Source organism: Biomphalaria glabrata, chromosome 2 (assembly GCF_947242115.1).
Source record: "Biomphalaria glabrata chromosome 2, xgBioGlab47.1, whole genome shotgun sequence".
NCBI classification, from domain to species: domain Eukaryota; kingdom Metazoa; phylum Mollusca; class Gastropoda; family Planorbidae; genus Biomphalaria; species Biomphalaria glabrata.
In genome coordinates, this window is record NC_074712.1 from 18,540,783 (window position 1) to 18,554,761 (window position 13,979).

General features: G+C 39.6%; 1 protein-coding gene across 3 annotated transcripts in view; it reads right to left on the bottom strand.

Moving 5' to 3' along the window:
- LOC106063107 (uncharacterized) overlaps positions 1-13,979 on the bottom strand; it is a 323,308-nt gene that overhangs the window by 34,839 nt on the left and 274,490 nt on the right. For all 3 annotated transcript variants that reach the window (XM_056019554.1, XM_056019553.1, XM_056019555.1), the window contains 3 exons: positions 5,644-5,803; positions 5,201-5,355; positions 4,287-4,459 (listed from right to left, as the gene is read on the bottom strand). In XM_056019554.1, the coding sequence (XP_055875529.1) occupies positions 4,287-4,459; positions 5,201-5,355; positions 5,644-5,763 (448 nt within the window). In that variant the 5' untranslated portion in view covers positions 5,764-5,803. The remainder of the gene's footprint in view (positions 1-4,286; positions 4,460-5,200; positions 5,356-5,643; positions 5,804-13,979) is intronic.

The following is a 13,979-nucleotide window of genomic DNA, read 5'->3' on the forward strand; positions in this document are numbered from 1 at the left end:
GTCAGTGAAGTCCAGAGAGGTTGTATCACTCGGTGTGGTAAGTCAGTGAAGTCCAGAGAGGTTGTATCACTCGGTGAGGTAAGTCAGTGAAGTCCAGAGAGGTTGTGTCACTCGGTGTGGTAAGTCAGTGAAGTCCAGAGAGGTTGTGTCACTCGGTGTGGTAAGTCAGTGAAGTCCAGCGAGGTTGTATCACCAGGTGCGGTAAGTCAATGAAGTCCAGAGAGGTTGTATCACTCGGTGCGGTAAGTCAATGAAGTCCAGAGAGGTTGTATCACTCGGTGCGGTAAGTCAGTGAAGTCCAGAGAGGTTGTGTCACTCGGTGCGGTAAGTCAATGAAGTCCAGAGAGGTTGTATCACTCGGTGCGGTAAGTCAGTGAAGTAGAGAGAGGTTGTGTCACCCGGTGTGGTAAGTCAGTGAAGTCCAGAGAGGTTGTATCACCCGGTGTGGTAAGTCAATGAAGTCCAGAGAGGTTGTATCACCCGGTGTGGTAAGTCAGTGAAGTCCAGAGAGGTTGTATCACCCGGTGTGGTAAGTCAATGAAGTCCAGAGAGGTTGTGTCACCCGGTGTGGTAAGTCAGTGAAGTCCAGAGAGGTTGTATCACCCGGTGTGGTAAGTCAATGAAGTCCAGAGAGGTTGTATCACCCGGTGTGGTAAGTCAATGAAGTCCAGAGAGGTTGTATCACCCGGTGTGGTAAGTCAATGAAGTCCAGAGAGGTTGTATCACCCGGTGTGGTAAGTCAATGAAGTCCAGAGAGGTTGTGTCACCCGGTGTGGTAAGTCAGTGAAGTCCAGAGAGGTTGTATCACCCGGTGTGGTAAGTCAGTGAAGTCCAGAGAGGTTGTATCACCCGGTGGGGTAAGTCAATGAAGTCCAGAGAGGTTGTATCACCCGGTGTGGTAAGTCAGTGAAGTCCAGAGAGGTTGTGTCACCCGGTGTGGTAAGTCAATGAAGTCCAGAGAGGTTGTGTCACCCGGTGTGGTAAGTCAGTGAAGTCCAGAGAGGTTGTGTCACCCGGTGCGTAAGTCAATGAAGTCCAGAGAGGTTGTGTCACTCGGTGTGGTAAGTCAATGAAGTCCTGAGAGGTTGTGTCACTCGGTGTGGTAAGTCAATGAAGTCCAGAGAGGTTGTGTCACTCGGTGTGGTAAGTCAATGAAGTCCAGAGAGGTTGTGTCACTCGGTGTGGTAAGTCAATGAAGTCCAGAGAGGTTGTGTCACTCGGTGTGGTAAGTCAGTGAAGTCCAGAGAGGTTGTGTCACTCGGTGTGGTAAGTCAGTGAAGTCCAGAGAGGTTGTGTCACTCGGTGTGGTAAGTCAGTGAAGTCCAGAGAGGTTGTATCACTCGGTGAGGTAAGTCAGTGAAGTCCAGAGAGGTTGTGTCACTCGGTGTGGTAAGTCAGTGAAGTCCAGAGAGGTTGTATCACTCGGTGAGGTAAGTCAGTGAAGTCCAGAGAGGTTGTATCACTCGGTGAGGTAAGTCAGTGAAGTCCAGAGAGGTTGTATCACTCGGTGTGGTAAGTCAGTGAAGTCCAGAGAGGTTGTATCACTCGGTGAGGTAAGTCAGTGAAGTCCAGAGAGGTTGTGTCACTCGGTGTGGTAAGTCAGTGAAGTCCAGAGAGGTTGTATCACTCGGTGAGGTAAGTCAGTGAAGTCCAGAGAGGTTGTGTCACTCGGTGTGGTAAGTCAGTGAAGTCCAGAGAGGTTGTGTCACTCGGTGTGGTAAGTCAGTGAAGTCCAGAGAGGTTGTGTCACTCGGTGTGGTAAGTCAGTGAAGTCCAGAGAGGTTGTGTCACTCGGTGCAGTAAGTCAGTGAAGTCCAGAGAGGTTGTGTCACTCGGTGCGGTAAGTCAATGAAGTCCAGAGAGGTTGTGTCACTCGGTGTGGTAAGTCAGTGAAGTCGCTACAACACCCCAAACACCAAGTCTCCTCTAAACGTTAACGTTATTATTACAACTGTAATTTCAACCAATGAAACGTATTTCCTTCTATACGCCTCTGACCTTCCTCTAGACCTTCCGATCTAGCGCAATATCTTCTGCAGGGCGACACGAGATGGTGGCAGGCATCGCTCGAACTCGGGACCTCCCACAAGCTAATGTTTATTCCGAAACGAAAAAAGTCAATTGTTATAAAAAAAAAAGTTCACATCCACCGCACGCCCCTCCCCCCCCCCCCCCCAACCTCCAATCGAAGCCATTGAATCGAACCTCTGAACTATTTCCAGGTAGCTAAAAATATGGCCCCAAACACAATTTGTATGTTGAAGTCAATGCTTTTGCTGTCATTGTAAACATTCTTCCGGGTGTGCGGTGGCTTTGAAGTTTAGAAATATTCAAATAGACCGCAAAATGTGAGCACGTCTGAGGGTGAAGTATAGAACTCTCTTGTGTTTCTTGGACAGGATGTAAACACATATAATATGCTTGCCTGGATTCGCTTCTGTAGTCACGATAGTCTCAAGTTCTGACTGACATGATAGTCTCAAGTTCTGACTGACATGATAGTCTCAAGTTCTGACTGACATGATAGTCTCAAGTTCTGACTGACACGATAGTCTCAAGTTCTGACTGACATGATAGTCTCAAGTTCTGACTGACATGATAGTCTCAAGTTCTGACTGACATGATAGTCTCAAGTTCTGTCGTCACGATAGTCCCAAGTTCTGTCGTCATGATAGTCCCAAGTTCTGACTGACACGTAATGTACGCGTCAAGGTCATGGTTTGAAAAATTAACTTGTTTGTTTGTCTATTTCAAGAACATAGAAGAACTGTGCAGCAAGGCCGTAGTGGACAATTGTTTACAAGTTGGTTTAAAATTGAGACGATATTAGGAAGTTTCTATGCGTGCTAAAAATTGGGGGAGAGAATATACGTAAAAGCGATGCCTGTTTTGAGGCCTCATTGATTGCTGTAAATGTACTAAAATTTAATTATATCGTTTATTTATAAATCCTCATTGTAGTGATTCCAAGTTCTAGACTAAACACGTATCTCTAGCATTACGATGGTGTTTGAACGATCAGGCATATTCTAATGTGAAGATATTATTCAATGTCTTACAACAGTGTCTCTACCACACAATCCCATCGTTACACTAACCTCCTGGCTTCTATTCCCTGCATCAAACTTCGGTCTAGAACGTAAATACGTCTTATATCTGATGAGACGTCCGAAACGTGGACAATAAATCAAACAAGACAATGACTTGGGATGCTCAGACACACATTGACAACAAATCAAACAAGACAATGACTTGGGATGCTCAGACACACATTGACAATAAATCAAACAAGACAATGACTTGGGATGCTGAGACACACTTTTAAAACAAATCAAACAAGACAATGACTTGGGATGCTGAGACACACTTTTAAAACAAATCAAACAAGACAATGACTTGGGATGCTGAGACACACTTTTAAAACAAATCAAACAAGACAATGACTTGGGATGCTGAGACACACTTTTAAAACAAATCAAACAAGACAATGACTTGCGATCCTGAGACACACTTTTAAAACAAATCAAACAAGACAATGACTTGCGATCCTGAGACACACTTTTAAAACAAATCAAACAAGACAATGACTTGGGATGCTGAGACACACTTTTAAAACAAATCAAACAAGACAATGACTTGGGATGCTGAGACACACTTTTAAAACAAATCAAACAAGACAATGACTTGCGATCCTGAGACACACTTTTAAAACAAATCAAACAAGACAATGACTTGGGATGCTGAGACACACTTTTAAAACAAATCAAACAAGACAATGACTTGCGATCCTGAGACACACTTTTAAAACAAATCAAACAAGACAATGACTTGCGATCCTGAGACACACTTTTAAAACAAATCAAACAAGACAATGACTTGCGATCCTGAGACACACTTTTAAAACAAATCAAACAAGACAATGACTTGGGATGCTGAGACACACTTTTAAAACAAATCAAACAAGACAATGACTTGGGATGCTGAGACACACTTTTAAAACAAATCAAACAAGACAATGACTTGCGATCCTGAGACACACTTTTAAAACAAATCAAACAAGACAATGACTTGGGATGCTGAGACACACTTTTAAAACAAATCAAACAAGACAATGACTTGCGATCCTGAGACACACTTTTAAAACAAATCAAACAAGACAATGACTTGCGATCCTGAGACACACTTTTAAAACAAATCAAACAAGACAATGACTTGCGATGCTGAGACACACTTTCGGAAATTCTGAAATTTGAAATTCTGAATCTTCTAGCAAATCCTCAACTTACTGTCACGGTTCTTAAACTCTGTCCCGCCGTACATGTTGTTGAAGAAGAAGATGGTGATGGAGTTTTTTGGGAAGAACCCGCTGCACAACAAGTTGAGGACGGCCCTGGGTGTGTCATCATTGCGCTGCAACATATGCTTGACAGTCATGGCGTTCAGAACGGGCTGACCTTTTCTAGAGAAATAGCATATTTAGACAGAGTATTAGAAAATGTTGAACTATTGAGACTAGTTTGTACAAGTGAGAAATTTTAGACCAGATTACTTTATTTCAAGGCATTTAATAAAAATGTAAACATAAAAGCTGAAAAAAATAAATGATGATTACATATTACATAACGGTAGCATAAGGTAGCATTTGTAGTTAGAGATAATGGTCAATCAAATAGTCTTCATTAAGGCACGAAAAAGAACCATCCAACTTGATAACTCTACCTAGCAACAACCACATGACCATCCAGATTTCAATATAAAAAATTAATAGACAGTAGTGTTGGCATGTCCCCCATCTTGCCACGTATTGGTCAATGGTCACATGACTCACACAGATCCGCCCCATCTTGCCACGTATTGGTCAATGGTCACATGACTCACACAGATCCGCCCCATCTTGACACGTACAAGTTCGCCAACACAAACAGCTTAAGACTTTTATCAGACAAACAATGGCTGTATTTTAATGTATGCATCATTCAACATTGACCTTTAAGTCATATATCATTCGCACACCAAAATCTCAATTGTTCCATAGTAATCTCATTGTTTTCATGACTTTATGCATACAAAACAACACCATTCTAGTCATAAATCTAGTCGCAAAGCTAGTCACAAATCTAGTGGACACTTGTACTTGATAAAAAAATAATAATTTAAAAATAAAATATACGGATCTAATTGTATAGATGTATTTACTTACGAGGGCGTGCCAGGCTTGTCAAAGATGAGTTCACTGGATTCCTTTAGGGAAGAAAAAGTGAAGGTCTCGCCTATCACTGTGTGAAGACTTACATTGACCAGTTCCGCCTCTGGCTGCACCACACCAAGGTACATACTGGTTAGAATCAGGAGAGTCTGGGCGGGGAGTCAGAGATACGAGACTAAATACTTACAGTATAAAGTTTTCTAACTATTGATTTGTCAAGGCCATTTTATTTGAGAAATATCATTAAGACTTATAGCATGGAGACACTAGGCTAAACAAAACAGTAAGACAGTTTCTTTGCAAGAGCATTAAAGGAGGAGTAGCGCTCAACGTCCTTGTTCAGACAGCACTTAGTCACAAAGACATAATGCTTCCACGTTGGCAGTGAGCAGAGAGTCGCCCATGTTTTAAACTTTATTTTGTCCTAACACACTTACCTCGGTAAGGCTGTTGGCAGTCATGTTGTAATTCTGGTTCAGATTAATGAGGGTAGGCGAGTACGGCGGCCTGAGGGTAGACCATGGAGAGTCCGAGTACTGACCAGTGTGTGCCGCCATGTCTCTGGCCTGGCAGAGCCGAGCACTGGACGGAAACCTTCTGTGGATAAGACCAAAAAAAAAAAAAAAAAAAGTTTAATATTAATAGATATTGTAGCCAACATAGGCTATACAAACTTGAAAAGCACCAAAAAAAAAAAAAAAGATTTAAAAGTTACATTTTAAAATATAAGTACAAACCTGTTTTTAACATGCTATGAAATATGCTCTAAATACGAGAGACACACTAACGGATGGACAAAAGATGTACAGATAGATCATACTAAAATAAAAGCCTCTTTTTTGCAGATAAAAATAATTTTTTTTTTAAATCCTCTAAAAAAACAACACCATCTTATCTAATGGGAATAGCTCCGTTTTTACAACTATATCACTCAAGCATGTAGAAGGTTATTCCAATTTCCGATATCAAACAAAATAATTAATTGACTAATTGGTTATTTTTAAAAAAAATCATTCATGTTTTTTTTTAAGGTAGAATAAATAACTGTTTTAAGTTTTAGCTTGATCTGAGGATGGGTTTGGGAGGAATAACGTGTTCAAACTTTTTACCAGACAGACAGACAAACAGACAGACAGAGTCATTTGATATAATCTTTTTTTTTTAGCATAATATCTGTAATACATGGAGACGCAAATCATCATAATAAATTCAGACAACAAGACCTACAAAAGATACAAATATATTTCACTAGGACAAAGAAGTGCTTGAACTGTACGTGTTACAAAAGCGCAAAACATGAATATACATTAAATAGCAGTTCTCAAACGTTACTGTAACACAGACATCACTAAATGTCAAAATACCAGTGCAAATCTATCAACTACTTGGGTAAATGTTGTTTGCTTATCTGTTATGAGAAAGTCATTCTCTTTTGTGTGTGTTCAGACCATGAGATGAAGGGGGGGGGGGCGTGCTTTCTAATCTACTGGTTAGATAACCAGGTAACGTTGCACCTATTTGTTACCAGGAGGGAGGAATGTTAGAAAGGGGGGGGGGGGCAAACGTACAAGCAATGGGGAGTCAGGGATCCACCCTGAACTATATCTCCACTTCATCCAGCAGACGATGAAAGAATGTATTAGAAGTTTCTGGTTCATTAGACACTCACAGAGACTAGTGTTTAAACGCATCACAAAGACTAGTGTTTAAACGCATCACAGAGACTAGTGTTTTAACGTGATACAGGAGAGAGACCTTTTCATCCCAGACATTTTCATCTTAACAAGAATGCCTCTTTCAACACTCATATTTCATCTAGACACATGTGTTGATGGACACAACGAAAGGAAACAAACAAAAAAACAACAACTAAACAATTTTAAATTAAAAATAGATACTAAAGATTTTTTTTTTAATTCTAAATGTTTATTTTGTAATCGCTATTTTAAATTATGTAAATTCCAATCAATTCGCTGTTATACAAACATCTTTAAATATTTGTAATACTAAAGAATATATTAAAATGTAGAGCATCATAACTTTGGGTTTACAATAAAAAAGACAGAAACAATCTGTTGGAAACAACGCATGCTATCTATACATAGCCAAATTAAGAGAAAGTTATTTCATAAAATATATAGTATAAATAACCTGCAGCTTGAGACTGGGTCTGCGTGGTAGATACATTTGTTGTACTCATTTTTAATCTTCAGAATCCTAGTCCAGTGATGACTGCCTAGTCCAGTGATGGCTTCCTAGTCCAGTGACGGCTTCCTAGTCCAGTGATGGCTTCCTAGTCCAGTGATGGCTTCCTAGTCCAGTGACGGCTTCCTAGTCCAGTGATGGCTTCCTAGTCCAGTGATGGCTTCCTAGTCCAGTGAAGGCTTCCTAGTCCAGTGACGGCTTCCTAGTCCAGTGATGGCTTTCTAGTCCAGTGATGGCTTCCTAGTCCAGTGATGGCTTCCTAGTCCAGTGATGGCTTCCTAGTCCAGTGATGGCTTCCTAGTCCAGTGACGGCTTCCTAGTCCAGTGACGGCTTCCTAGTCCAGTGATGGCTTCCTAGTCCAGTGACGGCTTCCTAGTCTAGTGACGGCTTCCTAGTCCAGTGATGGCTTCCTAGTCCAGTGACGGCTTCCTAGTCCAGTGACGGCTTCCTAGTCCAGTGATGGCTTCCTAGTCCAGTGACGGCTTCCTAGTCCAGTGATGGCTGCTTAGTACAGGGATGGCTGCTTAGTCCAGTGATGGCTGACTAGTCCAGTGATGACTGCTTAGTCCAGTGATGGCTGCTTAGTCCACTGATGGCTGCTTAGTTCAGTGATGACTGCTTAGTCCAGTGATGGCTGCTTAGTCCAGTGATGACTGCTTAGTCCAGTGATGGCTTCTTAGTCCAATGATGGCTGTCTAGTCCAGTGATGGCTTCTTAGTCCAGTGATGACTGCTAAGTCCAGTGATGACTGCCAGGTCCAGTGATGACTGCCAGGCCCAGTGATGACTGCTTATTCCAGTGATGGTTGCTTAGTCCAGTGATGACTGCTTAGTCCAGTGATGACTGCCTAGTCCAGTGATGACTGCCTAGTTCAGTGATATCTTCTTAGTCCAGTGATGGCTGCCTACTCAGTGATGACTGCCAGGTCCAGTGATGGCTGCCAGGTCCAGTGATGACTGCTTAGTAAAGTGATGACTGCTTAGTCCAGTGATGGCTGCCTACTCCAGTGATGACTGCCAGGTCCAGTGATGACTGCCTAGTCCAGTGATGACTGCTTAGTCCAGTGATGACTGCTTAGTCCAGTGATGACTTCTTAGTCCAGTGATGACTGCTTAGTCCAGTGATGACTGCTTAGTCCAGTGATGACTGCCTAGTCCAGTGATGACTGCCTAGTCCAGTGATGACTGCTTAGGCCAGTGATGACTGCATAGTCCAGTGATGGCTGCTTAGTCCAGTGATGGCTGCTTAGTCCAGTGATGGCTGCTTAGTCCAGTGATGGCTGCCTTGTCAGTGATGGCTGCCTGGTCAGTGATGGCTGCCTGGTCAGTGATGGATGCATTGTCCAGTGACATGCGCTACTGACTATCTTCTCGATGTCATCCCCCTGCAGGACGTTTTGACGAGGACGTAATGATCTTCAAGTGCTATAAAGACATCCCCAAGAGCTCCTTCAAAGAATGTGACTTGGAAACGCGTGAAGCCGTGAATTTTGACATTTTGAAATACGAGAAAAAGAAGATCATCCATCAGAAAAGAACGGTCAAAAAAATATTTCTGAAGTGACGCCTGAGAAAGTTGACTCTAACAAGCGAGATAATTCAATTTTTTGCTCAACGCCTCAACTATATTTAAATTTACTTCCCTTTTAAATCGAAGAAAAGTGTGTGGACGTGATGACTGTGGAGAGAGAGGGAGAGAGAAAGAGAGAGAGAGAGAGAGAAAGAGAGAGAAAGAGAAAGAGAGAAAGAGAGAGAGAGAAAGAGAGAGAGAGAGAAAAGAGAGAGAGAAAGAGAGAGAGAGAAAGAGAGAGAGAGAAAGAGAGAGAGAGAGAAAGAAAGAGAGAGAGAAAGAGAGAGAGAGAAAGAGAGAGAGAGAGAAAGAGAGAGAGAGAGAGAGAGAGATGTATCTGTAAACTTGCAAAGACATGTATGGTGTATGTCATTTAACAACAACAACAAAAAAAGGCAGTGTTGAAAATATATCACTACGAGATGAGTCTCTCACCAATAGGAGTCATATGTTACTTCAAACACTCTTAACATTATTATGCACACATTCCTAGTTTGAATGTGTCTACCTAATGTCCAGTATATTTGAACATTTCTATAATCCTTTCCAAACACTGCCTGGATCGAGATTAGCTCTAGGTAGACTGAGTTAATTGTGGTTCCCTTAGCCATAAAGGTGCACCTTTTAAACCTTGCCATTTATAAGGCAGAGATGGAAAGGTCATCTGGCCGAGGATGGTGTCAAGTGGCTAGCACGACGACTAAACGGCTTTACTTTCCCCCAGCTCATGCCAGGTACCAATCTTTTATTTCAAATTGTAGTCACTGTTTCTTTCGTTTCAGTTATGTCTAATTCTTGCATGTATAATTTATAAGCTAGCATCAAATGTATACTTTATTGGCTTTCTCGCCCTCTATCTGATAGATGTTATAAAACAATATTATCATTATAAATACTGTTAAAATGTTTAAATCTATAGACAAAATATCTAATTCATTACACTTAAGATAATAAGATATCTATTTTACTACAGACCACAAGTGGGATAATTAATGAAAGAAGACATTGTCCGATCAACTAAATCATCTATGAGAAAAAGTTCTGCATAATATATAGGTTAGTGAGATCGTTTCGACAGTATTTCTCCGTAAATATAAACTTCAAAGTAAAGTAGCTCTAAGACATACAACACTGACCCATAATTTACTAATAGAAAAACAAAACCTAGTAAAATAGTCAGAAAGACACAAAGACATCGAGGTACATTTCTTATTCTATACGCTAGGACACAATAGTACAAGTACTCCTTCTTGCCTAGTGCTGTTAGAGCATGGAATGGGTTGCTTGAGTCAGTCAGAAAAACCAACGACTTAGCAGAGTTTAAGTCATTGATTAACATACATGACTATATTGACACATCAAAATGCGTAGGACGTAATTATCTTCTCTTTTGAAGAAACCTTTGTAATGATAATGATCATCTATAAGATAAGATTGAAATAAATTATCTTGCTACGAGGTCATGATTATGATGCATAGATCTTGCACTGGATATAGACTGGATATAAACGAGACGAGATATCCATTTGGCTGAGACTCAGCTATACTGAAACACTATGATTAAAAAGGTAGGGATTGATACCACCTGTGTCAGTCAATTAGTGGCTCGGGCTCGAATCGCTGGAAAGATGAATTAACTAACGACATCGTTTGATGAAGCCATTAGCTAAGTCGTCCTCCTAGGGGGGTCACTTAATTGGAGGATGTGGGAAAGTTTACGACATATTGACGTTTGTTTACTTTCCCCCAACATCTGTCCAAAAACTCAAAATTTGACCATGAAACCTACGTCAAACCTCTTTATGTTGTATAACTTGTTTAACTTTACCCACCGGCCACGCCCGCTAAGTGCATCACTTATGAGATTGGAGAGTGTTCAAAATTATCGGGCAAGATTTTATATTGTATATGTGTGCCTTCTTAGCCAATTTAGTAAGGGGAACAAAAAGCCGCTAATGTGTTTGTGTTGTCTGTATGTCTCGTTTAGATTTGTACACATTTAAATGTTAAAAATCAAACTCTATGGTCGTCCACATCGTGAAATGATTATTTTTGATGTTAAGAAAGAGAATGTAATCAAACTCCGGAAAAGTCAGTGAATAATAATTGCAGATATTTGTCCCATATCAAGAGAAAAATAATGAAAAAATCATCTTTAGAAAACATCTATAACTAGATAATGTCTAGATCATTTTTAGAAAACATCAAGAACCAGAAAATGTCAAGATTATCTCTAGAAAAAGATCAAGAACCAGAAAATGTCAAGATTATCTCTAGAAAAAGATCAAGGACTAGATAATGACATTATCATCTCTAGAAAACATCAAGAACCAGAAAATGTCAAGATTATCTTTAGAAAAAAAGATCTAGAACTAGATAATGACATTATCATCTCTACAAAACATCTAGAACTAGATATTGCCAAGATCATCAATTACATTTTGTTTGTTAAACTTTGAAAACTAAAAGTGCAAAGTCTAGACAGGAAAAGCCAGGTGACAATATTTCCACACCACGCAAGAGATCACTGCGGGATACAGCGAGACTTGGCAATACTGAAAATATTTCTTTAAATGTGCGACACTCGATCACAGAGACTCGGAAATCTTTCAATGATGAGATATAAGCACACGAACAATAACAAACGCGCTCTGAAAGCAGTCATATAGTCAGATATAAGTAGTCAAAGAGCAGTCATATAGTCAGATATAAGTAGTCAAAGAGCAGTCATATAGTCAGATATAAGTAGTCAAAGAGCAGTCATATAGTCAGATATAAGTAGTCAAAGAGCAGTCATATAGTCAGATATAAGTAGTCAAAGAACAGTCATATAGTCAGATATAAGTAGTCAAAGAGCAGTCATATAGTCAGATATAAGTAGTCAAAGAGCAGTCATATAGTCAGATATAAGTAGTCAAAGAGCAGTCATATAGTCAGATATAGACAGTCAAATAGCAGTCATATAGTCAGATATAAGTAGTCAAAGAGCAGTCATATAGTCAGATATAGACAGTCAAATAGCAGTCATATAGTCAGATATAGACAGTCAAAGCAGTCATATAGTCAGATAAAAGTGGTAAAAAAGCAGTCATATAGTCAGATATAAGTAGCCAAAGAGCAGTCATATAGTCAGATATAGACAGTCAAATAGCAGTCATATAGTCAGATATAGACAGTCAAATAGTCAGATAAAAGTGGTAAAAAAGCAGTCATATAGTCAGATATAAGTAGCCAAAGAGCAGTCATATAGTCAGATAAAGAGTCAATGAGCAGTCATAATGTACTTAATAAACACACTAGTCTAATGTGTGTAATACATGCAAAATGGTCATTAATTTACATAACAACTTGAATAGTAAGACAACATGGCATTGGCTTAATATTTAATGTAAAAAAAATAAATTTGGACACTCATTTGGGGTCCCCTCAAATGGGGATCCGGGGGAATTTTCAAATTTGGATACCCTCCAACCTACCTTAGCCACGCCACTGAAATAGGGATTAGTTGTTTTATGCTTTATTGTATATTAGCCAACTAACTTTTTTACCTTTTTACTGAATTCATTTTCAACAAAATACATTTCCAAAAAAAAGGGGTTGGGGGACAAACACCATAAAAAAGGAAAAACACCATAAAAAAGGACAAACACCATAAAAAAAGGACAAACACCATAAAACAGGACAAACACCATAAAAATAAAAGGACAAACAGCAGTTTAAATACACGTTCGTTAATAGCTCCAGTTCGAGGCAGGATGTTTTTGCGCAGCCAATTTGGTTCTATGGTCGTTTTGGTACAGGCCGTTTTAGCGTGAACTATTTTAGCCACAAGATATTTTGTTCATTTTTGTTTTGTTTTGTAAAAACAATGAAACTTTTGTATGTTCTGTAATCTGTATGCGTGTTTATGTTGAAACGTATTTTTTATTTATTGTCTATAGGTTTTAGGATTACATTTTATTGTGTAATTAGTGTCCTATCACTAACATTAAAATGTGTGTTTGGTTTTGAATACAAACAAAATGGAACAATGATAGACAAACAAAATGGAACAATGATAGACAAACAAAATGGAACAATGATAGACAAACAAAATGGAACAATGATAGACAAACAAAATGGAACAATGATAGACAAACAAAATGGAACAATGATAGACAAACAAAATGGAACAATGATAGACAAACAAAATGGATGCAAGTTTGAGTCTACCTGAAAATGATTTAGTTCCTCAAAAATAGCAACAATCAAAAAAAGAGAGAAACCAATGGATGTGACATCTGAGACGACCGTCCAAAGTATATACCACACGACCAGACAGCCAGAGTTCGCTATATGCATTCATGGAGTGGTCAAAAAGTATACAAACTTGTGTTAGCAACTAGGATTATCTTATATATACACCTACATATACTATATGAGAAGCGGTTCCCCATAAGATCGAAGTCTTCAGCAGGACCGGATATAGATTTTAGAAGGCCCTCAACCCTAGGCTATTTGAGATATGGGTCCCTTATAATAAACATAACGCTTGTTTTCATTGCTCTTCGAAATAATTGAAAAAATCTCTCTGGTGGGGTTTCTGAGCTCTAGCTTGTGTTACCTATATGTTCACTGAGAGAATGGACTTCAGAATCATGAAAAAAAACCACCTGAAAAGTATACATTACTACTCAGCGACTTAATTGTCATTACCGTTGGGAAAAGTTGAACTAAAATGTAGTTAGACCAGGGGTGGACTGGGTATCCAAATGGGCCCGGGCATTTCTATACCATGCGGCCCATAAATTGTATATTATATGATGGACATCCAGCTCTAGGTCTACCTGTCGTCAAAATCATTGTGTTAAATTTGATAATGTATTGATAGCTGTACACAAGCTTACAGTGGACACTACGTCCTTATAAGGAATAAATGCTTTATGTTGCTTTTTAATCGTAAAGTGTATAGGCCCTAAAAGGATGAAGCTCTACGGATGTAGGCTATTACATTATTTC